Raw genomic sequence first — 24,464 nt, forward strand, 5'->3', positions numbered from 1 at the left:
TAGTTCCAATGGGTTCATCAGTGAATCATGTAACATAATGCAGCATTGTGTTTGGGTTTTTATCCGTTACCTTCTGTTTATAAACATCTGCTTGGAAATTTTCTTTTTGAATTTTTTTAATATGTTTTACATTTTTGCATGTGGCATATGGGTAAGATATACAGTAGCTGCTATTTTTTCAGGTGTTCAGGTAGGTACAGCCAGCATTTACCTTAAAATTTGGGAAAAGCCTAAGCTACTTGCTTAAAAAGCAAAATTTTAAGGTAGAATATGTGCCAGTTATTTGGCTATGTAACAGTATCTGTTAAATTAAAAACAATTTAATATTTGAATGACTACATTAAAATGCGGCATTAACACTTATGGTTGCAGAACTGCAGAAGGCACCTAAAAGTCTTTCTGTCCAGTAGAGAGAGTATTACTCACAAACTTGGCATGCTGCTTCTCTTCATCTTCCGTTCTTTCTGTTGAGTTTTGCTTCTTTTATGAACGGGAAATGCAGCGGTCGGTGGTGTTTTTTTTTTTTCTTGCTTGCTTCCCCCTCCCTCTTATCTATAAAGCATTTATATAAATCTTATGCACCTATTCTCCAGGCAGATATTTAAAGTTAAGAGTAGGTTGTTATTATGCTTTTCTTGCTGCTTTTCTTGCTGTAATGACAGCACTTCCTTGTTTTGCATGTACAAATTCTTGTAAGAATATCATTTTTAAGGCATATTCTCCATCCTCGTCTATATTGTTCATTGACAACGTGTATTTAGGAAGTAAGTATTCTAGTAAGTATAATGATAGGTGACTGTCAACTCCCCCACTGTACTGCTGCATGAGACATTCATTTTCAGGAGTACTTTTATTGTCTAGAGATGAAAATTTTATCAGAAAATTCATGTATATTTAGTAAATGAAAATTTCAGAGCTTTTCGTGTTGATGGTGCTTAAAAATGAAAGTCTTGATTTTGAACTTAATTCACATTTACACTAAAGCCATTTTAAACTTTCTTACTTATTAGGACAATGGGACATGGCCTTATGACCCCTCCCGTCTGTGTCCGAACGCCATCAGCGTTATGCAGCTGTAGAATACGCGGTCTAGACTTTGATCTCAGATTTTTAGACAACCTTGGAATTACGTTATGTTTTTAATGATGTATTTGGTTTTATATCTATATTGCTGATTACAAGTAGAACAAAATGATTCCTGAGATGGACCACGTTTTCACAGACATTTAATTCCCGACTTCGGTTTATTTTGTTCGTATTTTCTTTGTCACACGATCTTTATTTCTTGAAAAAGAAAGTACAGAAAAACTTCTTCCTTTTGTGATCACAAAACAGGTGACATAATGCCGGGTTTCCATATTCTCGTACTGCTCAAATATGCCTGATATTTTCTTGTGCATGCAGAGAGACTTAATATTTTTCTTCAAGTCTATATTGTGTATATTGAGTGTATGTTAGGAACCTGATCCTGCCAACCCTTATTTGTACAAGAAATCTTTACTAATGTGATTTGGTCCTTTTATTTCACTTTGTAAAATTACATAACAATGTGACCATTTTCAATGTATCTCTTAGCTAGGGGATATGAATAGTTGTGGAAACAAAAGAATTTGTATGTGTGTTTATTTTTTTGAGGATACTGTTCTGTAAGATATCTACTTTATATTATTTAAAGCTAGGAGATTGTAACCGTGAACTGCCAATTAAAATGTCTTGAATAGCTGATTATTCAGTTCTTTCATTTGTTTGTTTGTCTCATGTATTGATTTCTACTTATGTTGAAGCATCCTGAAATTATTCATGATTAAAGAAGTGATGAGTTTTAACCATGTCCATATTTGTATTCTAGTATTAAGAGTGGGGGGAAAGAACTATGTCTTAAATCTGTTGGCAAGCTTTGACGTACTTCAAAAGAGCTGCAATGCGTTTTCAAACCTGCAGACGTCACTATTCTGCCAATTAATTGTGCTACACTAAATGTTCATACAGTGCTATGACCACATTTAAAATATATGTTGCTTCCATCTAGCAATTATAGCACTTTGTTTTTAATCTAAAACAATTTCATCAGATTTATTTTAATATTGTTACTTCATTTTCAACATTCCGCTAAAGGAAATAATAGGCTTTCCTTTTAACTTGTATAAGACTGTCTTTAATTATTAGTTATTGTTATTTCAATACAGAATTATGAACTATTTATTTTCTGTCATATAACATACCATTTTTAAGCAACATTTTTCAATCTGAACATAGCTTCCAGGAGGGCCAGCTGCCCAGAACATCAGTGATCTCACAGTTATTACTTTGTGTCATATATAATCTTGTTTTTTCCTGCAACAAATAAATCTTTGGGCCTCCCTGCAAAAAACATTTGTGGTTACAGTATAATAAAAATAAACCGTTTGTCGTGACTGCAGCTGACATTTATCAGCCTATTTGTGGGTGCTCTTTCTCTCTCTGTATAATACGGAACATAATTTGTCACTTTGTAAATACATTCCAGCCTAAATCCCTGCCAGCATCTGTTAGTGTTTGACGGATTAATGCACTGCACAGTGCATGTCTGCACTTTCAGGCAACAACATAGCTTATGATTATGGATCATGAGAGAACAGGGAAAAAGGGTTCATTTTGTATTTACTTAAACATTGTTGCCCTTTTGACCATCATGCTTTTCTCGTCTTGTTTGTCATCTGTAGTAGGGATGCTAACTTTCCTCTGTGTGTAAAACCGGTATGTGAAATCCTGCTGTAAGTTTTATATAAGTCGGTGTATGTATAGCTGTACATATAAGATAACACATCTTTAATTTTATGGATAATTAACGACAATAATATTGTATTGCAATAGAGATGTTACTGGTTTAATCTGTTTAGAAATACTATTTTTTCTACCTTTTCCAACAAATCCATTGCTGTTTGCTACCTATATTGCATATTTCTCAGCAACCCATAAACTGGGTTTATTTAATTTTAAAAACTTCAAATTGAGCAAGTTTTTAAAAGGAAAGAAAGTCTGTAGCTTCTAAATTATCCCAATGCTGTTTGCCTTGTTGCTGTTTTTGAAAATGTATTCCGCTATCACTTCAAATCTTGCAGAATGAAAAGAATTGAAAGCATCTGAATAGGAGGCTCTCCACAGTTGGGATTCTGTTACATGTTCCCAGGCTCCCTCGATTATTCTGTAAACAAGAAGATATGTTTATTAGAATAGTAAACCATATATATGTAATATATTGCCAAGATTATTTGAGATTCCCTGAGATAAATTCAAATGAGCTTTACAGCAATAGGCGTTTGCAGAAGGAAAGAAATGATCTATATCCAGGGGAAGAAAATAATCCAGCTAAAAGTAGGCTCCCATGTAAATACCCACAGTTCATGTACATTAAGAGCGAAACAAATTCCTATTGCCAAAACCTATGGTAGATTTTTTTTTTTTAAATGCATGTAGTTTCTTCTAATTGAAGCAAATGTATACTGCCTGCGATGGAACCATGTGCATCCATGAAAAATGAGGGACATTTGGAGCCTACAAATTGGAGTATTCTGAAATTACAGCCTAGTAATTTTTGTGTGTGTGTTTTTGTTCTCTCTGGTTAAGGAATACATAATTTTAAAGATGTCCTGGGAGACTGACTTCTCTTCCTCCTTTTTAAGGATAATTTAGGGTTGCTGTGACATAGTTTACTTCTCTGAGGATATTAATTTCAGAAAGAAATGCAGATGTTTTTCCTTTTTTATTTTATAATTATCTTCAGAAGATATAAAAGGCCAAATTGACAGAGATATTGATCTAAGAGTTAACTAATGTAAAGATTGTGAAATAACATTATTGCTTATTGTGGTGATATTTATTGCAGAAGATATATAAAAAAAAAGATACTAGAATCTGAAAAATTCAGCAACCACAAAGAAATGAATAAGTGTATTTTGCATTTCTTTTTACATGTCAATGTTTACTAATAGAAAGAGATATAGTTTTAAAATTTTGGGGGAATTTAAAATGACTCCTGCATGACCAAGGAAGCCCTTTCACATCCAACTTAAATATACAAACTATACCTACAGACTATAGTCACATTGTTGTATTTGTGACATAGATTTTAAATTTCAGGTAAATTAAGTGTTTGAAAAAAGGAAAAATATTGCTGTGAATAGTGTTTTGTTTAAATGTGAGGACCAAATGCTGAGTTGGTGTATGGCATCCTCAGAAACTGAGCTCCTTCATATCAGGTCACGTTTATCACTCTTCCACGTCTTCAGAATTTTAATGGCTCATTTGTTGCCTTTATATTTACTCTCTAGCTAAAGGTTCCAGGCTTCTCTGTGGCTTTTATAACCCAGTTGAACTCAACAGTTAAATCTCCAGTTCAGCTGTTTGTTCTAGACTATCATGTGTGGGGAACTGCCGTTGCAACTTTAAGACATTCATGTGCAGTACAATCCTACTACAGCTTGAGGGATTCAGGTTTTTCTGAAGAGGCCTCTTACCACTCTAAGTTGTAGAGGATGCCAAAAAGATAAACACTGTTCTCTGCCAAACATCCATAAATGTTCTGGAGGAGGGACAGAGACAAGGAAAAGAATAGTAATAATCATAATTCATTCTTCATAATAAAATGTCGGTCCAAGGGTGGTCAGTAATCCTAGCAATTTGCAGGCTCATACTGACCCATGAGGTCTTTATAGATGTGCTATTCACTTGACTTCGATGACAGCAGCCCCTGCAGGAATTCTGGTTTTGTGAAGAACGTGAAGATCTAGTTACTTAAGCAGGAAGAACCAGGCTTTACCAAATCAGGTTTGGGGAGAGCTCACACACAGCATGAAAACGTTTGACAGGATTGAGCAAGATTAAGAGTGGAAAAATTTACACCAGTAAATTACAACCAAAATACAGGTAAAACAAATATGTTGGGAAATAGTAAACCCAAGTATTACTAAATAAATTTTCTTTCTAATGAAAGAGAGGAAAACCTTTTCATCTCTGATTTTCATGACGAATCACAATCACTCCCAGCTATCTCCTTGTACATCACATATGTGGGTTAATAAAATAATTAATATTTAGGAAATTGGTTTGTGACATGTACCATCTTGTCTTGCATAAAGTTAGTGAAAATTTGAAAGTACTGTATAGAAATTGCTGATACTGGGGGGGGTGGGAGAGGAAGGAAAACTAGAAAAATGCGTGTAAAATTTTTCCAGCACGATGTCTTCTAATGAACTTTATTAAGGTATATCAAATGTAGCGGAAGAACATATTATTAAAGCATCTAGCATGTATCTTGGGTTACTCTTAAAGCGCTATGATTCATCTGTCCCAATCAGTTCCACGAGAAGTAGCTGCACAGCATTCAAAGCACACAAGAAGATGAAGCTGGCATTACATAAATACAGTTTTGCATGAAGTACCAAATGTTGACTACGTTAGGGACAATAATATTTACAGTCCTAATCCTGAGTGAAAGCCTTTTTCCCTATTATGTACCTCCATAAATAGTGCATGGCACTGGCTATTGACTGTCATAAGCTATGTGTCAAATTGTCAGATGTGCTTCTAAAACATCCTCTGCTTTGTCCTCCACATGGAAATATGGGTGTATTTGGGTATTGCTTGTCATATGCTGAGTTTTGGTTATTTGTTTACTTTGCCTATTTTAAGATAATTCCACAGACTTTTCATCAGCTTTGATGTCACATTCTTTTTTTCCCTGAAGTTCTTCTGTTTCTCACACTGCATATAAGAACTATTTGCATTCCAAGATGTTGTCATGAAGATTTTTCTTTATCAAATTAAACTGCTTTTTACCAATTTATTGTATTTTCAGTCCCTCAAAGTCAGATATTTTTGTTGTTGTGCTGTGTATTCAGTTTTGAGTTCAGGGCTTTTAAATATCGAAGATATATACATGATATTTTTTGAGAGTAAAATTATACAACAAATTATCTAGTGTCCACTATGTTACATTTTAAGTAGGCCCTTACAAAACGACTTGTACTTACATAAGATACAGGGGCTACAGCATATTTATTAAGACTCTTCAACTCTGTATGAAACTGGAGCAGTCAGAAGTAATGGTGTCTGCTGAAAGATTCTTTATCATATGAATTTACTTTTAGTCATCTATTATTTATTTCAGCTATTTTATATGCCATTATAATAAATATTATGACAGAGAAAGCTTTTATGCTTCAACTTATTGTACTGCTCTTCGCTTCCTTGCAATCCTTCAGGAAAATGTAGCTATGCTTTACCTATATTTAACGTAAATCATCACTTAGATTTGAATGAAAAATTCACTATGAAAAAAGGCTCCTTCTTCAATACCAAGACACAAATGCACAATCATGTTTACTGCCAAACTACTCTACCGTGCAGTGTTCATTTTTAAACAGTTTTTAAGCTGTAAAGTGAATACATTGCATATAGTGAAATTGCTTGCTTTCTGGCTGTTTTCACTTTCTTGTTAGTTTCTGGCTCAATAAGCATTTTTCTAGCATGAGTGCAAAATATAACCAATTGCACTTCAGCATTTTTAATATTTTTGCTCCAATAGGGAGCAGCTTACATACAAAACTAAACAAACTGTTTTCTGGTGCTATTTAGAGTAATGAAACTTACCTGGAGATATTGATAAAACGCTTTTAGAAGTGGGCATAAAATTGTCAAATACAAGATAAAATTTTTTCTTTGCACTTTTCAAAATGTTATTGTGTTTAAAAGAGGACTTGTTAGGAACCCTAGAATGGATCCACCTTCAGCTGTTTCTTCAAAGACAGGATGTTGGTGCCTAGACGTGGTTAGCTTTGAACTGCTCTTTGGGCTTCAGGAAATGCAAATACTTGCCATCCCAAAAGCACTCTTTCGGTTGGTTCTAGCTGACCTTGTTTTCACAAGTTCCAGTAGACAGCAGAAGCGTGTTCACCTCTTGTGTCTGTTCTCCTTTTGGACAGTTTGCGAAGCTGGTCTGAGTCTCGTTGTGAAAGTGGTTTTGGACACAGTTGGGACATTTGTCCTGGGGATCTGCAGCGAGGGCACCAGCTTGTTTTGCACAGGCTCTCAACAGCGCCACGTAGCAATGATCCTGTGATCTAGAAGTGAGCTCTTTAAATTTTTGTACACTCATTCTGCTATTTAGTGTCCCCTTGAATGATGTAATTGAAAATAAAGTAGTAGAGGGAGCATTAATATCTTTTGTTGATTTCATTTTAAAAATTCTGGAGTTTTCTGCCTTAGTGTGTTGATTTTACGATGTCAGTTTTAAGACTGTCTTCTCTGTTTGGGAAAGTGACAAGTCCCATTTAAGATTTCACAACATAAAATGAGGCATAATTCAGTACTGAAAATATGTGAAGTGAAATGGTGAGAGACATCAGCATAATATAATTATGACACATTAGATCAGGATTTGCAGCATACCATTAACAATCAGTTCTGACTGTGGATTACAATTACAGTTATGATGCCTTTTAGCAAAAAATGTTTTTAAGTTTTATTTTTTTAATAAAAAAACGTTTTCTTTTTCTGTAAATACCACAATATGTGCTACCTAGGCTTATAGGGAAAGAGGGAAAACATTATAACAAAGGTAATACTGAGCTACTGTAAGAAAACAAACAAAAAATCTTCTATTTGTCATTGATTGGAGATATTCTTACATTATGAAGAGCATACCTTGCAAGTATATTTTCTTATGCGTAGCTTTTTTTAAAGAAATTGTAACATAGAAGTCAGCATGGGAAAACTTGGAATGAAAATGAGTTGATACTAAAGGCTTAGCATTTCATGCTCTCAAGCTATAGTAGGAATTGATGGTCTACAAAATACTTTGGTGGAGTGAGAGGTGCTTGAATCTCAGTTGGCAAGGGAGAATCTGAAACAGAAAAGTTGGGGAACTTGCCTAAGCTCACGGTATGTAAACTGATTCCTGCCCCTGTCTGGAGAAAACACTGACACTTGGCTTTTTGCATGCCTTCAGAAGCTGAGGTGGCAAGTTCTGATCTGAGGGCTTTGGATGTCACATGCTCCCGTTTCTCCTGTGAAGAAAACAGAGCAAACGGATGTCTGTGTGCTCAGCATGTACCTCGTGTATATATGAAGGGAGGACTGTTACCATCAGGTTTTTAAAAAGCAAAAGCAGGGAGAAAGTTGAAAAAAATTTTATTTTGCCATTTGTCTTTGCTGACCTATTCAATGGAAAAAATACTAAAACCATCCTTTTTTTCCTTCTCCATTTTTCCTTTTTCAAGTCCGTTTAGGTAGAGTTTCTTGAATTTCTTAACAAATGTTTTCTTTGTCTTTTTCTGTAACTGTGTGTGTATCAAAGCTAAAAGAAAAAAAAGGTGAAGTGGTGTTAAATTGTTTGAAAAGAATTATCTTACTGGCTGAAGAAAATGGAGTCTGAATAGAAAGGTGGTCTCATTTCATTGGTGGAACTAGTACAGAAAAAACATAATTATAGTTTGCATTTGCTATCTAACAGTCAACCATTTATCACTTTCAATAATTTATGATTTTTAAATTTCCAAATTTTACATTTTCAATATATTAATCCACAAATCTAGGCCAACCTTAGTCTGTTTAATTTCTATTTCTGAAAGTATTTGGAGGCATCATACTTTTTTTTTTTTCTTTTGGACTCTAAATATATGGACACCTCTCTTCTGTTCTTGGAATTAGTAGCAGAAGCCTAACGTGGCACCAAGAGGAAAAGCATTACCTGAGTAATATCATGTGGACTTGAATCTGTGTCCCCAAGAGGACAGTAACTAACAGCTTGTGGTATAGTCTGTTGAACTACTTGATTATTATTTTTTTGACCCCCCTTATGTCCTTGTATCTGTAGCATTCTTGTCCTTTTGCCCTTGGGAGAGACAGGAGAAGGTTTCAACGGAGGAAAGCAGAAGCAAAATAAACCCAACTATGCACACTACTTCTCTATTAAGTAAACAGCTTTGAACTGCAAAGTTGAAGAGAAGTTGTTACGGAGCTCTATTGCATAATGCAAGGCAGCATCGTCTTTCTCAAGTCTCTGACCATCAAACAGAAGAAAATATTTACCCAGTGGGGCAAAATGAATTCCAGAATGATGTGCATCTTGTGAGGGTAAAAAAAAACTCTTTGTAGCAAAGTTGGGTTTAGCATTTTCAGACTCCATCAATTGATACTTCCTGATGGGAACTGAACCTGCTGAAATTTTAGTTGTATTTATTTTGCTGTCCTGATCAGTCTGGCTGAAGTGGAACAAGAAGAATTTGAGTGACATTCTGTTTAAACCCAACCTGTAAGGTAATTGTAGCGGGCAGAATGGGTGCTAGCAAAATAGAAAACAGATGTAGGGAGAAAACTACCAGATGTAATGAAACACGGAGACCAGATGAATTGCTTGAACTTGGGAGACAATGGGAGCACTCTTCTTGGCTTCCTTCTGCGCTGGCATGCGTGCTGCTTCCTTTTTGTTCCTCCAGAAATGCTCATTGTATAACCTTGTACGCACACTAGATCCCCTGGTGCACCATGGTGCTAACACAGCTCCTATTGCCTCTCCACTCCAATGCTGCCTTTGATTGCGTAGTACCACTGTATCTGCTCCATCTTTTTCTTTTCCTTTTAGCAGTGCTGGTGTCCAGTCTGAAGCACGACCATTGTACGCAGGTGTAGGTGGCATGTTGGAATTACGTGAAATGTCCCTCTAATTTCTTTTTTCCTGAATAAGCTAAGCAGAGTGGACTAAAAGTTGACATCTTTAGGTTTGGGGAGAGTACAGGGCTTTTGCCAGCTTTCTTTTACGTGCCAGAGAGTTTATGTGGTGTTGGGCAGCAGTGACTCTAAAAGTGAGTGTGAGCACAAATGCACATGCTGGTAATTCCTTAGGGGATCTGCGTAACTCATATGTCATGATGGTTGGTATTTTGCAGAGGATCACAGATGTCTTAAAGTATAGCATTTGGGGAAGAACCAAAGACAACTGTTGGATCTTGGTGGTGCAGACACACAGCTGCCGTCATATGAAAGCTAGTTCAGAACTGTGGCTTGAAGGAGACACAGTCCCCTTGATTCTGTGAGGACTTTCACTTCAGTGATTGCAATGAAAATGGACTTTTGGTTCATTTTGTTCTGAAATTTGGCGTGTAAGCATTTGAAAAGGTCTGAGAACAGGGATCTTAAAGCTGAAAATATTGTTTTGTGTTTTGAGTATTGAGTATTGCAAGTTGTTTTGCTGGGGCTTAAGGTTAGCACCTTCAGGTTAGCCTGTCATTTTGTGGGATTGCAGATCCTCTTCTAGGTGAAAAGTTGGGTTTAAGTACATATGCAATTTCTTTAGAAGATATTATGCACTGGTAAACTCTTATTGTATGAAAAACTGTGTAGGCTGATCAGTTGTTTTCTATACTCATTTTATTCTGTCTTTTATATCACCTGCTATGAGCAATAGATTGTTTTGGATTAATATGTGCAAGTTTGAATTTAGCTGGTTTTTATAGAGTGTTTACTGAGTATTTTTCTATTGGTATGGTATGTAAAAAATACCGTGCATTAAGGATAATGCTTACTCTACTTTTTATTTCATGAGTTACATAAGTTTCACCAGCTAAATGCAAGAAAAAAGATACTACATTAACCTTAACACTACTTTGTGTCAATTCAGTGTATTTTATGAAGCTGTGTGTTACATAGTGTATGTTTTTAGCAGAACCACACAACTGCAAGGCTACTTTTGCCACTAAATGTAGTGCTCCTCCATTCTTTTTGATGATTTGTATTCATTTTGGGGTTATAATGTTAAACAAGGGAATCAGACAAGTTTCATAACACATTTACTGTAACATGATACTGTGAACTAAACTTGCTGTTATTTATCTTTTTTTTATATTTTCTCTTGTTCCAGCATAAAGCCAAGGTAGAAGCAATGACCTTAGACCTTGCTTCTCTTCAGAGTGTGCAGCACTTTGCTGAAGAATTCAAATCCAAGAATGTGTAAGTACTCAGAAAATTACATGTAATAATTTCTTGTTATTTTAATGTCTTTATCAGCTGAGCACAGTTGGCAGAATTCACCATAGTTGGACTGATCAGCAACTACAGTTAGTGAATAATCTTTTTACAGGATTTTTTTTAACATAATATTAAAGATTATTTGTTTTCATCTTAAAAAAAAAAAAAATAATTACAGATCTCTCAATATTCCATGTGTAGCCCCAGCCTGAAAGGGGGCATTGATACCCCTGTGGACGTTGAAAAAGGCCAAAGCTGAACTGCATAAAAACCAGCTCAGGCAACTTCTGTCAGTTTTACAGTGGTTTGGAAGAGGTCAGGGATGAGCAATTAGTGCACTCCTTGTCTTGCTTGCTTTTCTAACCTTCTCTCTCTCTCTTTTTATTTTTAAAGCATTTTAAAAAAATAGCCCTGTGAGCCAGACAGCTCCATTTTCCAGACCTGTATCTGGAATCGTCCATAATTTAAAAAAAAACAAAAAAAAGAAAAAAAAGAAAAAGGGGGAGGGGGGGTGATAATGACATCACTTAACAATAGACCAATTTATATGGAGATAATCAGGTTAATGTCCAAATGGTTTGTTTAATTTAGCTTGAACAGAACAATGAATCTCTAAATTGAAGAAATGATTTGAAATCTTTAAGTGTGAACTCTTGACAATAAATTCCACACTTTGTGCTTTTATCCACAGTTTGACCCATTGATTGTTGTGACTATTCAAACTTAGCTTTTTTCTGCAAATATTTCTGTAACGCATATACATCTTACTGTACTTCTCAAGAGAATATGGCCTCTTAGACAGCTTTGAAAATATATTGTCATAGGGAAAATACATAAAAAAGAATGTTTTTTCACTTTTGAAATACTGCCAAAGCTAAATCTCACATGGATAGACAGATGACATTTTAGTACTTATAGGTCTTTTAGATTCAAAGAATTGTCAAAACTGTCTTCTAACACAAGTTCCTTTACTGCCAAAATCCTTGGTAACAGTATTTTCTTATCATATATCATCTTCATATATTAAAACTTTCTTGAAATAGAAAGACAAATCCTTGCAGTATTGCTGCTTTAATACTAACTCCATTTCATAATATAAGAACGGTTAAGTGTTTTAATTTAGCTTCTTCATGCTTTTAATATGCTACATTTCTTTAAAAATTATATGATACAGTGAAAAGTTAAACCCACCCTTCTTCCAAATGCAGCTCTTAATTTGATTTGTGTGTTGCAGATCCTATCATGGTCATCCTAGCTAGTCCATTTGGTATGCATGTTTATAAATCCTTAGAAGTGAACACACTTAAATCAATTTTTGCCAGAGAACTTAGAAAATGAGAAGATACAGAATCAGTAAAGATATAGAATCAGTAAAACCTGTTTTACTTTTGGTGGCATACATTGTTTTTCCAGCGTAGGTCTGTTAAGCTATACTGTCAGTGATGGACAGGTTTTACTAATGTATCACCCTCATTTTATTTGGAAAAATTTTAGTAATAGACAGCATTTATAGCCTCTGCCTTGCCTTCAGGTACTTCTGTCTCGAATGTGCTCAGATGTGTGTGTGTGTCTGGCAGGACTACTCCAAGCATTATAGGAAAGTCTAAGGTCTGTATCTGTTGTGAGGCTTGTGGGGTTTTGACCAAAATGAATTTCCAGTTATATTTTGTTTAAAGTCTGAGGCTGGATGGAAACCAGACCCCACACACTGCCTGTAGCAGTAGATCTTTTATCTGATACAGATACAGAAGAGTTACCTTACAATCATCTGCACTGGCGGGAGAATGGACTGGAAGACCTACTAGGTCTTTCTGGCTCTGATTTTTTGTGATTTAACTATGTCTGGATATGGTCAGAAAAGCAATTATATGGCAGTAGCATCTTATTACTACAATGCTAGCCCTATGTCTTTTCCAGACCTGATGTACACTAACTACCTTTGTCTCTTCATTTATTTGTTTTGCCGTAGTGTCCAGAGGCTTTTGTCAGACCAGTGATTCCTTTGCATTAATAGCTTTATGAGCAATTGAAAGAAATCTTACAGGCTTCAGTGACAGACGGAGTCTTGTTCTTTACGCTTTGGCAAGTCTGTCAGCTGGTAGCCTAACTTTCTTAAAAGGCTTTCATATCTCTGATTTCATGCACCTGTAGGAGAAGGCATACTATGATACGCTCTCCCCAGTTCCCATGAGGTAGCTATTAATCCTATTAATGAGCATAGGAAAGTCATTATAAGTATAGAGTTTTCTTTCTTACAAAATCTCTTACAAATTCCCTAACAGTAAAGTAGTAGGAAAAGCAAATGAAGTGTTTGGGTTTTTTTCTAAACAAAACTATCATTTCAGTTCTGAGTTGTATAGATATTGGTTTCTGGGAGAAAACTACAATAATTTTAAAGTGTGAAGGAGAAATTTTATATGAATGCACACATTTTAATAAAGATCTGTATTTTTATTTCCCACAACACATTCTGTGAGGAGGTCTTTAGTATTCAGTGGTGAATATCTTAAACTTCTGGGTGCAGATAGTTTTATTGTCTGTTTAATTTCTCCAGTCCACTATTGCTTTCTGGGACACTTTGGTATTCTACAGAATCTGTTGGTCTTGGTGGCACCTGACCTAATATCTGAAAATTTATAAAACAGAGAATAGATTTGCTTGTCTTTTGAAATTCTGCTTTTCTGGGACACTTTGTGGCTCTAGGACTAAGATGGAACTACTCCAGAAAAAGGATCCCTAAATTTCATTGAGTTACAACATCAAAACCTATTGCAACTGGGGAAGGTGGTGGTGGTGGGATTGCAGGGAACAGAGGAAAAACTGCTGAGATTGTAAATCTCCTGCCTTAATCAAATAACTTCTAGAGAAAAAAAAAAAAAAAAGTCTTCTTGAATGTGCTTGAGAATCTGAGAGATTCTGGAAACTACCTGAAGAATGAAGAAATTTCATCCTCTGCTCAGCAGGAATTTTAGAGGGGCTGGTTGCATACAGAAAACAAATGATGCAATAGGGGGAGCATTGAGAAAAACATAAATAATAAATGGGAGGAAAGAGTTACTCTGGAAAGAAACATTTAATATAAATTGGAGTTGTACTTAAGAGCTAAGAAGGCTTCCTTGTTTGAAAGTAAAAAATCAGATGATTCATCTTCAAGTTATCATGCTTCTAAGAGATTTGATAGGAGTCTTTTATTCCTGTTTGGATTTGTTAGGTGTTGCAGCCTTGTCCACAGATAAAATTTGGGCTCAGAGTATAAAAACACTGGTAAAATATGTTGTATTCGTATATATATTCTAGAAAATCCTTCATCCTCACAGAAAAAAAATAATTTTTTTGTTTGCATGATCTGTACTCCTGAATTGATACAGCTGTTTCTCTGACACTTTTTTTCATCCATGCAGTTTGAAATAAAGCTTTGGGGGGAAGAAGGGTTTCACAGGTTATTTTAGATCCTGCAGTTCTATGATTGCAGCAGAATATAAACTTTCCTTATGAGCAGAACAGAGCTCTCCAGTTTTTCTTGCTCTCACAGTTACAAAGATTCTGTGGGCAGCATAAGCTAAACGCAATAACTTAGTTGGATCTCCCAAAGTCGTCTTTGGGAGAAGACAGAATAAAACAATATTGCTGTTAAATATTTGATCTACCTCTTACTTAATTGTAGCACAACCTGAACACAATGTGACTAATATATAAAATGGAAGTCTAACTTGGTAAAAGATAGGGCTGAAGGATTTACAGAGCAAATTCTTTAGAGAAAGCCAGTTCATTATGTTACAGTAATGGAGACTTATTTTAGGCTCTCTTGTAGTTTGAAATGCAGTGTGGTTATTTCTGTGATTTCTGGCTATCTTTTAGTATTCCTGACTTCTTGTCTGGACATACATTCCCCACGGGATATTTCCACCAGGGGTGAAGGACCTCCACCTTGCTTCCATGTGAAGACAGTGCTAGCATTAGGATGAGAGGAGGAAAAGAGGTCTCAGTGCACCTAAATGGCTAGATTTGTTCAAGTTACTTTTTTTATCTGTATCTAGTCTTTCCCCTCTGCTAGTTTCCAGCTCAGGCAGTTGATTGAATGTCTCTGTTATGGAAAATCAAATACATGATCTGTTTATAATAATGTTCTGGGCTAAGATGGATTTGGCATTAGCTGATTTTTGTGCAGTTGGAAGAGGCAGACCAACCAATCTTTCATATTAGGCTTTTGGAACTAAAAAACACTGAATTGAATCTCCTCTTCATTGAGTGGGCACAATGTGAGGAATTATGGTTGGTATTAATCCACTTTATAGACAAAATGACTGCCCTCCTGTGATTGTATGCAACGTAGCATTTAAATTTAGTCAGCACCAGTGTTTGATAGTTCAGGGTCTGTAGGAATTGGTATTTGTGTAGGAGCATGGATTTGTGGATGTGATACTTTGGTACTTATTTCCCAGTTTAATCATCACATATTTGACTAAAACGCGCATACTTTAATTGAGGGACAGCACTAAAGTTTCAGTTCTAAAATTTCCAAAATAGCTACCTGTTGTCAATACTTACAATCATGTTATCATGGCATTTGCCTGATCCTCAGCATAAGAACGCTGCCATGATCAAAACAGTTAGCAGGCAGAAGTGAGCAGTAAAGTTACAGATGAAATTTTATGTGCATCTTTAGTTTTGAGTGGTGCATACTGCCACTTGGTTTGAATTAAAGTTATCTCCAGCCAAACAGTAAGACATCAATTTAATGTTCTCAATGTTCGAGGAAAAAAAAAGAAATTATCCTGAAAAATCTTGAATTACTTCAAAGATATAAAATAGTGTTTGCCAACAGCTACTACTTTGAAATTTCTGAATTGGTAGCAGCAATTCACAATTGTTCAGGACTTCCATATGTAGCTTTTCACTGCAGTTACTCTCCTGTACTTTAAAATAGGAATTTTTTTTTTGTGGTAAGGATTGGCATATGCTAACAGTTTATTCACTTATGCTGTGTGTAGAAATATGGAAAAGACAGCAGTTATGAATTATGATTCTCCATTTGGATCTTTAGTCTCTTCTTATTTCCCTAACCAGACCCAAAATGGAGAGGGCCAGATTTTCAGCTGGCTTCCTTAACTGAGGCCTCAAACTCTATGAGTACATTCATTTTTCATGCTGTAAGCACAAGCACTCTGAAACCTTGCGGGTGCAATTAAGATTTCAGAGCCTGCTGAAAATTCACTCCAGAATATTGTGTTTCTGCATTTTCATGCATTATAACTGACATATTGCATGTGTGTTAAGTTGGTTTTAGATTCCAATTTAACCACAATTAAATCATAGACATTGTATGATAAATTCTATTCATACATATAAATACATGTGTAAAAATGAGATCTGGTTAGCAAGTTGTTGCATAGATAACTTAAAAGATCCAGAAAAAACGAATATATGATTTAAACGAATTATTAGTGATGCCATTATGCCAATATGCTTAAGGATTCTGTAATAGATGTATCTCTGTCAGGGATGATCATTGCCACTGTGTATCATCTTTCAAAATTTGAACATATTTTCTAACACTGTACAAATCTGTTAACTCTTTGACATTTATAGAAATACTTTTTGTGCATTAAAACTAGTAACAGTTGAGCTATTATATTTGTCTTCTCAACTTAGAATACAGTTGGCATTCTGACAGTGCCACTGAGGCACAAACTTCTGGATGACATTGTACATTTTGAGATATCAAAAAATATCCACATTGAATTAAGTATTGAAACATGCATAGCTCAGAAGTTACTGTTGCAGACAGCCGGTATCTTAAATTTAAATAAGATCAAAGGCTGACTGCATTTGAAACATACATAATAATATTAGGGTGAATTTTTTTTTTTCGTCTCTTTGTGGTGGTACTGTGCCTTATTAAAGCCTAGGGATTGGTTTTCTGCATAAATATTTTTTTTTTTCTTCTTTCTTCTGTTTTTAAGCTCTCGTACACAATTACCCCATTGTGGTAGCATGTGTCAAGTCATGTGGATCCAAAAACTGTTTCCAGTATTTTTTAAATTAAAAATCTCTCAAGCTTAACCCCTCCCCCCTTTTACTGGAGGCAGAGATCATGACGTTTTCACCAGATCACCTTTCATTTCATCTGCTGTATCGTGGAAATATCTCCTACCTGAGAACATTGTTGTTTTTTTTTTTTTTTTTAAAGTAGAAGTCCATATTAAAATAAAGATAGGAATGACAGTTCACCATAACTTTATATATAGTTGCATCTGCAAAAAATATTAAGTGTTTTTACATATTACGAACAGAAAGATTTTGTTAGGTGTTTGTTACATAGTTTTATGACTATAACTGTGCTGTCTAAAATCTGCAAACTTGCCACTTGTCTTTGGACACTTTGCACTCTTTTCAGGGTAACCTAATGAAGAAACCTTGATAACCCTCCAGTGACTTTCTGCTTAGCACCCTGGTTGTTCTGGTTCCCATTTTGAGCCATGTGTCTATGCCTAAGTCTAAGCTGAGTCTAAGATGGCTCATAAAGTCTTGGGGTCCTGTCTTCCTAAAAAATTTCCACAAGATGCAGCAGCTGTGGAGGCTGTTTTGAGTATCTAAGGAAGTAAAATATGTATGATTTAATATGCCTGATTAAAATGTATTTTGTTGCAAATAAAACAAGGATTTTGCAGCATTATAGCTTAATGGGTTTTAAGAAGATCTGTGTGTTTAATTGATGTTGTCTTCTAAAAATTCTGAAATATAAGGCAAGAGTAGCTATTTAATTACATATACATTAAAATGTATTTAGTCTATTTAGTTAAAGGCTTTCTATGGGAGATAATTAAAACACATGAAGGCAGAGTCTTCTGGCACTTGGGCATGGAAGCCTTACCGCTGACATTAGACAGGCCATGCATATACCACATGTGTCTTAATCTTAGAATCCAAAAATTTGTGTTGTAGTCTGAAAAGGTTGTATTTCTTCATTAGCTGTTCTCAGGGCACCAAAAATCCCAGAGGATGTCAAAGTACATTAATTTTTATCACAACATGGAATCTTTCAGGTCTGAATGGCAGCACGCAGCTGCTAGGGGCTTTCTGAACTCTATTACAGCTCTATATATCTCTAGGCAAAACAGAGGAAGGAGTTGTCATTGGCAAGTGAAATGTTCAAAATGCATGAAGTGTTTTATTGTTTGAATGATCAGCTGTGGTCCTGAAAACACTTTCCAAAGAGTTAGCTGTTTTCAATGGGAAATATCATGAATATGTAATAACAGTAGTAATTGACCTTCCTTGTGAGTTGTAGCTTTCTTTTTTCTAACAAGTGTTTACTGTGTACAAATGAAATTCGTATATTTAGAAGTATGTGCAGAAACAACAAATCATTCCATGATTTGCAAAAATGAATGTTCCTTTACAGCTGCCTTATGCTTATTTGTAACTCCTTCCGTATGTGTGTAAATAATGATTTGCTATTGGGATTTTGAAAAAGATGTATGTGTCCACTTTGAGGTAGCGAATGTCCTTAGGTGAGCTGCTGAGTGAAAATTACCGGATTCTGGATATTTTCATTGTTGCTGTCTCCTAAGCATCAGGGAGATTTAAAACAAAACAAAATACCTTTGCAGAGCATGGGAAGGAATGGAACAAAGTGCTCCTCTTATTGTGCCAGGGCTTGAGAAAAGGAAGAGGATGCAGAACGGAAATGCTGAAAGGTCAAATGGATACAGAAATTAAGTTGCAGAGCCCTATCCTATCCCTCTTCTACCCCAGCCTGTCCCCAGGACTTTCAAAATCCATATGTATGGAGGCATTTTGAGTCCCCAGGGATACAGAACTAGCAAAGACACAACACTTTGACAGAGGAAAACGTGGTTTCTTGGGTGGATTTTGGTTTGAAATGTGGTCCTGAAGAAGCATTTTGGAGAGAGAAGAGCAGCACTGACACCTGTTGTTACTATCAATACCCTGCGTATACTGTGTGCTGTCAGTCAGAGGAAATTTAGGGTTAGATTATAGCTATGCAAAAGGAAATTCAGAGCTGTGGATAATGGGCCCCCAAAAGGTGAGAGAGTCCCTGGTACGAACCTAATGGAAGGAAGAAACCCACGACATGCTTGTGAAATATAATTCTTCCTCCTTATCCATCCTGCCTTGGAGTTCTAAGTTAAAAAGCAAGTACAAATACTAACCTTGACCTTCATTTTTAAGCAATAATTTGTATCAAAAGAAAGTGATTTACTGACGTAATGATACCAAATAAGAAAATGTAGATTAAAAAGTTCCTAATTTCTCAGATTTCTAGTATCACATACCATACTTGCAGTGTATAAATTAGCCAAGTGTGGGAGACAGATCATGTTAAACCTCATCCCTGCTTTTCTTATTTTGTGTGTGGTCTCTGTGGAACTCATACTAGAGTGGAAGGAGAAATCCCAGCTTGGATCATTTTTGAGCAGTGCAGGTTTGGTGCTTTGGGCAGTGCAGGTTTTACTAAGGTCAGTTTGAGGGCAACATGACAAATGTTTAAAGTGTTAATGTTAAATCTTTAAAAACATTAAATGTTTAAATGTTTCGTTATTTAATATTGGGTCTGAATTTCTCTTTAGAAGTTCAACTAAAATTTTCAAAATAGTTGAAATTCCTTCTGCACCCCATTAAGAAGAAAAGTAGGCCTCTCAAACTCTTCTGTCCCCCTAGAGCTAAAATGACAGAATTTTTCTTCAAAGGAAGAGAACTTATTAATTTCTGGAGGTGTAAGATGATGTGGGGTTTTTTGGTTGGGTTTTTTCCCCCGCTGTATGTGTAAGAAAAGCTACCAAAGGGAAAATCAGGACCTATGGATGTTTTCTGTTTAGTTCTAAGTCTGTTGAGACCTCTGTTCCTTCTCCAAACTTTTGCAAAATCATATTCTGAAGATTTTATAGAGGTAATGAATAATGATTGAGAGATGGTTGACCTATATGGCAATATGCAGATGATATATTATGAAGACATAGGGGCATCTGCTCATAGTAGTTCCCATGTATTTGGTATGAAGGAAGAAGCAGAAGAGTTTCAGTCCCCTCCCATTAGTCTCTTGGAAGTGGGGCAGAAGTATTTGCTGATCAACAATGTCAAATCCTGCAAAGAAATCCAGTAGGATAAATTTGAGAGAATTTTCCATGCTTCTAGCAGGAGGTCATCCATCAGGGCTCTAAGTCCTGTGTTAGTGGCTTGCCTTAAAATGAAGCCTGTCTGACAAGGATCCACAATTCTGTCAGCTGACCAGTGGCAACAGAGGGTATTTTTGCTGAGTTTTCAGTCAATATTTTTAGAAAAAGGGAAGTTAGACATTAAGCAATTCACTGAGTTAAGCAGTGCTTTTTTTCGTTAGTTTGTTTTCATCGGACAAGTAAATATTTTTGGGTCAATGTTAGCTTATACATGGTTCTGAGATTTCCTGCTGCTGTCTGACGCCTAGTGATTTTCTTGGTGCTCAGTTTCCCGTCAGTGCTGCTTGTAAAACTGAGAGGGATTTCTGGAGATGTTTTTTTAACTCACCCTTTTTCTGGAGAGCCAATAAGCCTAGCCTGCGTGTTGGTTATTTCCTTTGTGAATACAGGCATTTCCTCACAGAAAGAAGTACCGTTTTCTAACTTTGAGAGAAAGCAACATGGGTGTTCAGAGTTATGGGATGGAAAAGTTTGGTGGGCTGTGACTTTGCTTCTTTATGGAAGAGAAGTTACAACTCTCTGCCTTCTTTACTGGCCGTGACATAGGTCTACAGTTGCTTATGGGACTTTGGGGATATGGCGAGGCCTTTTCTGTTGAATTTCTGTGTAATTCCAAACAGTGTGAACTTTTCAAATCACTTGAGAAGTGCCCCAGATGGTGTGACATTCTGCTTCATGGGAAGATTTGAAAGTATTCCCTTTGCATAATTTCTGGTTAACTATTTCATTACATTTGAAATGGGAGAACACCAAAGCCAAGAACTTTGTTGACATTTTGGTGGTGTTTGTTTAACCTCCTAGTGCACAGGCTACGTTTGTTGAAAAATATTATTCTTACCTTTGCAAATCATCAGTAATTAATTCCCTTGGAAATATCTACTGCTGCACACAGCCAGCTTGGGAGGCTGCTGACAGATCATAGTTTTACATCAGGTGCTAACAAATTGATTATTGAATTTCATAACTAACTGATTTATAGCAACAACTTAATTTCTGTATCTCTCTAATGTATTCACTTACCGTGTTTTCAAATAGTGCAGAGCAGCTGGATTGCTTTGTGGCTTCTAATGGTGAACTGAACACAACATATAAGATCTGAATGACTTGCCCAGTGCAAGGGTTAGTGATATATCACAGACTTGTGAAGTGCACAAGGTATTAGATGGTTTTCAGCTGAGATATTCACAATTAAGAATGTCCTTGTTAATTGTACATGCTTTTTAACTTTCACTGAATTGTAGCTACACTTACCAGCATGGTGAGAGTTTCCTAGAATTGCTGTATAGCTTGCAGTTAAAGCAGTGTATTCTCAAGTCTCAGTCATGCTGTGAAGGATAAGAAACAGTGACTACATGCTATGATGGAGCAGCTTATGTTCAAGTCCCACTGCATGCTTAAATTGTAATGGTAGACCACGTTAGCTCACTTGGTGTGATGTAAGTCACTGACTGAAGACATTTTAAGGAGACATAGGGGTAAATTTTCAAAACACTCTGCAAGGTTTTAACTCTACAGTGTTTCCAGAAATATCAAATAGGCGTCATGGTTAGAGGGAACAGCTTGGTAATGTCGATACCAGGAGTAAACATTAAAGAAAATTCTCCTTTGCTGCTGACATTTTTTTGTTGGCCTTTGATGTAGAAATACAAACTATTTTAAACTGACAGGGGATTTTTTCCCTTGGGCTCAGGAGGAAGCCTAATGTAGATTGCAGGAATGTTTTTAATGAACTTGTGAAATCAAGGTCATAGTTCTGCTATCATCACTTAAAAATACTCCTGTCATAAAGCAAAGCTGTAGTGCCAGATGTGTGGTGTGAATTGTCATGTATCTTAAAAATTTTGTTCCTGCATAATGATACGTTCAGTGATATAGAGCTCTGCACTGCTGAGATTAGAATCTGTCATCTGTGGCTGAAATTCATAACTATATGGTGGCTGTTGTATAGGTAATCTCATTCATTTCCTGGTGTGTAAATGTCCAGGTCGCAGAAACTTAGATGACAATTTTCAGTAATTGGACCTTTGTTAGCAGTCTGACAAGAGACACTGATAGCTTAATGGACATGGATCCAAATCCAAGAGGTGGTTCTTTCTGAGCTGAAATGAAGCACAACAGCAGTATCTATTGACATGACCCTTTCAGTTTCTTTTCTGTGGTGTTTTCTAGAGAAATCAGTTTTTAACCATTTAGAACCGCTAACGCTAATTAAAAATAAAGGAATTCTAAAAGGGAATCTGATGTTACCTTTTCAGTATGATATTAAAATGTCTCTGTATTTATTTTTATATTTCTTCACAGATTTTTCTAGTAGAATATTGTAAATACTTTTAACTTTACGGTCTCTTTAATTTTAATTGCTTTTACTTTAAAAAATTAGAACAAAATGTTGTTTGAAAAATACAAATTTCATGAAAAGGACTGAAGCATAATTTTATTTCTTTTAGAAAACCCAATTAAATGCCCTGACAATTTAAAAGTGACTACATTTTATAGTTTTATAATTCTAGAATCATTTTTAATTAATTGAGCTGACAGATTTAGGTATAGAGTGCATATTTTGCCTCTGGTAGTTATTGTGTAATTAGTATTAATGAAGGATAATACAATTTGGATAGGTGCAATATAGTTTTGGTTCATATGCGAGTCCTTTCTGTCTTACTGTGGTCTGTTACTTCATAGTACATATGACAATTATCAAATAGAATTACGATCTTTTTAAAAAGTGCTGTAAGAGCATTTGCAGGGAATGGTGATGGTATTTTTCATCTTACTGCTGTACTCACATGCTTCAGTTCTCATACAGGAGGCTCTTATACCAAAAATTGCATCCATGTTGAAGAAACTTGTTCCTTTTTCCTGGCAGATTTACAAATCTGTAAATTAATCCTTGCTAGGGCTTTTCACAAACTTTCAAAAGAGATGATGAATCATCCCAGGTTTCCACACATGTACTCTCAATCTTCATGAGGCTTTGTTTTCCTCTTGGCAGATGTATCTCGAACAGGCAAAATGAACTCGTGTTTAAAAGATTTTGATAAAATATGCCTCAAAAGGTCGGATACCTTTTAAAAAATACGATCCTGCATATCTTAGTAAATAGCCTGCTTGCACTGTGTTGAGTGAGGCTGCAAAGATGATAAAAAGAACTGCCTTTTTTGCAGGTTGAACAGAAAGAGAGAACCTCACCTTTAAAAGGATAGTCCCTCTTTGTCTTCAGTTTCTTTTGCGGGTGTAGTATGTACGTGAAGATATTATGCTTATAAGTGTCACTGACCAAAAGGCAAATCAGTAATTCAGCACTTCAGAAAATGAGCTTCCCAAAGTACACAGATGTTTCATACTGCTTCTGAAGCTTTTTGTTAAAATTTTCCAAGTTGGCACAGGTACAGATATTAGATTGTTAACAACTTCTTAAAGCAGACTACATCGGTAACTTCCCAGCGGGGTTGAAGTTGAAATTTATTTTAATAAGAAAATACAGCCTACTGTTTACGTCGATGCTTATGCAGCTTTTTCAGTATTTAGCAAAGGTGCATTTGATTCCCCCAGAAATGTTTTTTTGAAAACCGGGCTATCAAAATCAGGGGTTTTCAAACATGCCTGAAGGAATCTAATTACTTAGGTTTGTTTGACAACCTGGGGCTTCATGTTTCACATTCTTTTCCAGTGTTCCTTTTGCAGACGCTCAGAGTTGCAGTATATGTGTCCTTCAACCACATAGAAAAATGATCTGACTCTGGGTCTCCTGTCACCTTTTGTGTGTAGGGCTGTGAGGAAGTACTTGAAAAGAACAGAGGGCAAGCAGCTATTTTTCCTAGTTGTGCCTCATTTATTATCTTCAGAAACAGAGTTTATGTTAGGTAGTTGATTTTGTATCATGGGATTTGGGCAATTGCATTAAAGACATAATAGGCTGGAATGGACTAAACAAACAAATGTGACGGATCTTAATATTGTGGTGTTAGGGCGTCACAGGTATTAGTGCCCGGTTAGTGCAGGAATGAAAGGTATTTGTCTGACAGTCATTATTTTGTGCAATCTTTCCTATTTAATTATATCAGGGCCAGGGATGCCAGATGCAGACTCTCAAGTCTGAGGTTTTCAGCTCAGGTACGCTTGCTGAGGTCTGCTGCGTCAGACTCTGACTCAAGGACAAGAATACGCTATTGGTGCCAAGGTTTCCTTAGAGATGAAACAATCTAGCAAATGTAGATCCATCTGAGGTCCGAGAACCACAGTCTTTGCTGTGTTTCATAA

General features: G+C 35.9%; 1 protein-coding gene across 2 annotated transcripts in view; it reads left to right on the plus strand.

The window, feature by feature from the left end:
* WWOX (WW domain containing oxidoreductase) overlaps positions 1 to 24,464 on the plus strand; it is a 534,876-nt gene that overhangs the window by 103,004 nt on the left and 407,408 nt on the right. For both annotated transcript variants that reach the window (XM_087740305.1, XM_087740306.1), the window contains exon 6: positions 10,898 to 10,986. In XM_087740305.1, the coding sequence (XP_087596431.1) occupies positions 10,898 to 10,986 (89 nt within the window). The remainder of the gene's footprint in view (positions 1 to 10,897; positions 10,987 to 24,464) is intronic.

This window comes from Nipponia nippon, unplaced genomic scaffold (assembly GCF_047370975.1).
Source record: "Nipponia nippon isolate SJK-2023a ecotype South Korea unplaced genomic scaffold, ASM4737097v1 scaffold_7, whole genome shotgun sequence".
NCBI lineage: Eukaryota > Metazoa > Chordata > Aves > Pelecaniformes > Threskiornithidae > Nipponia > Nipponia nippon.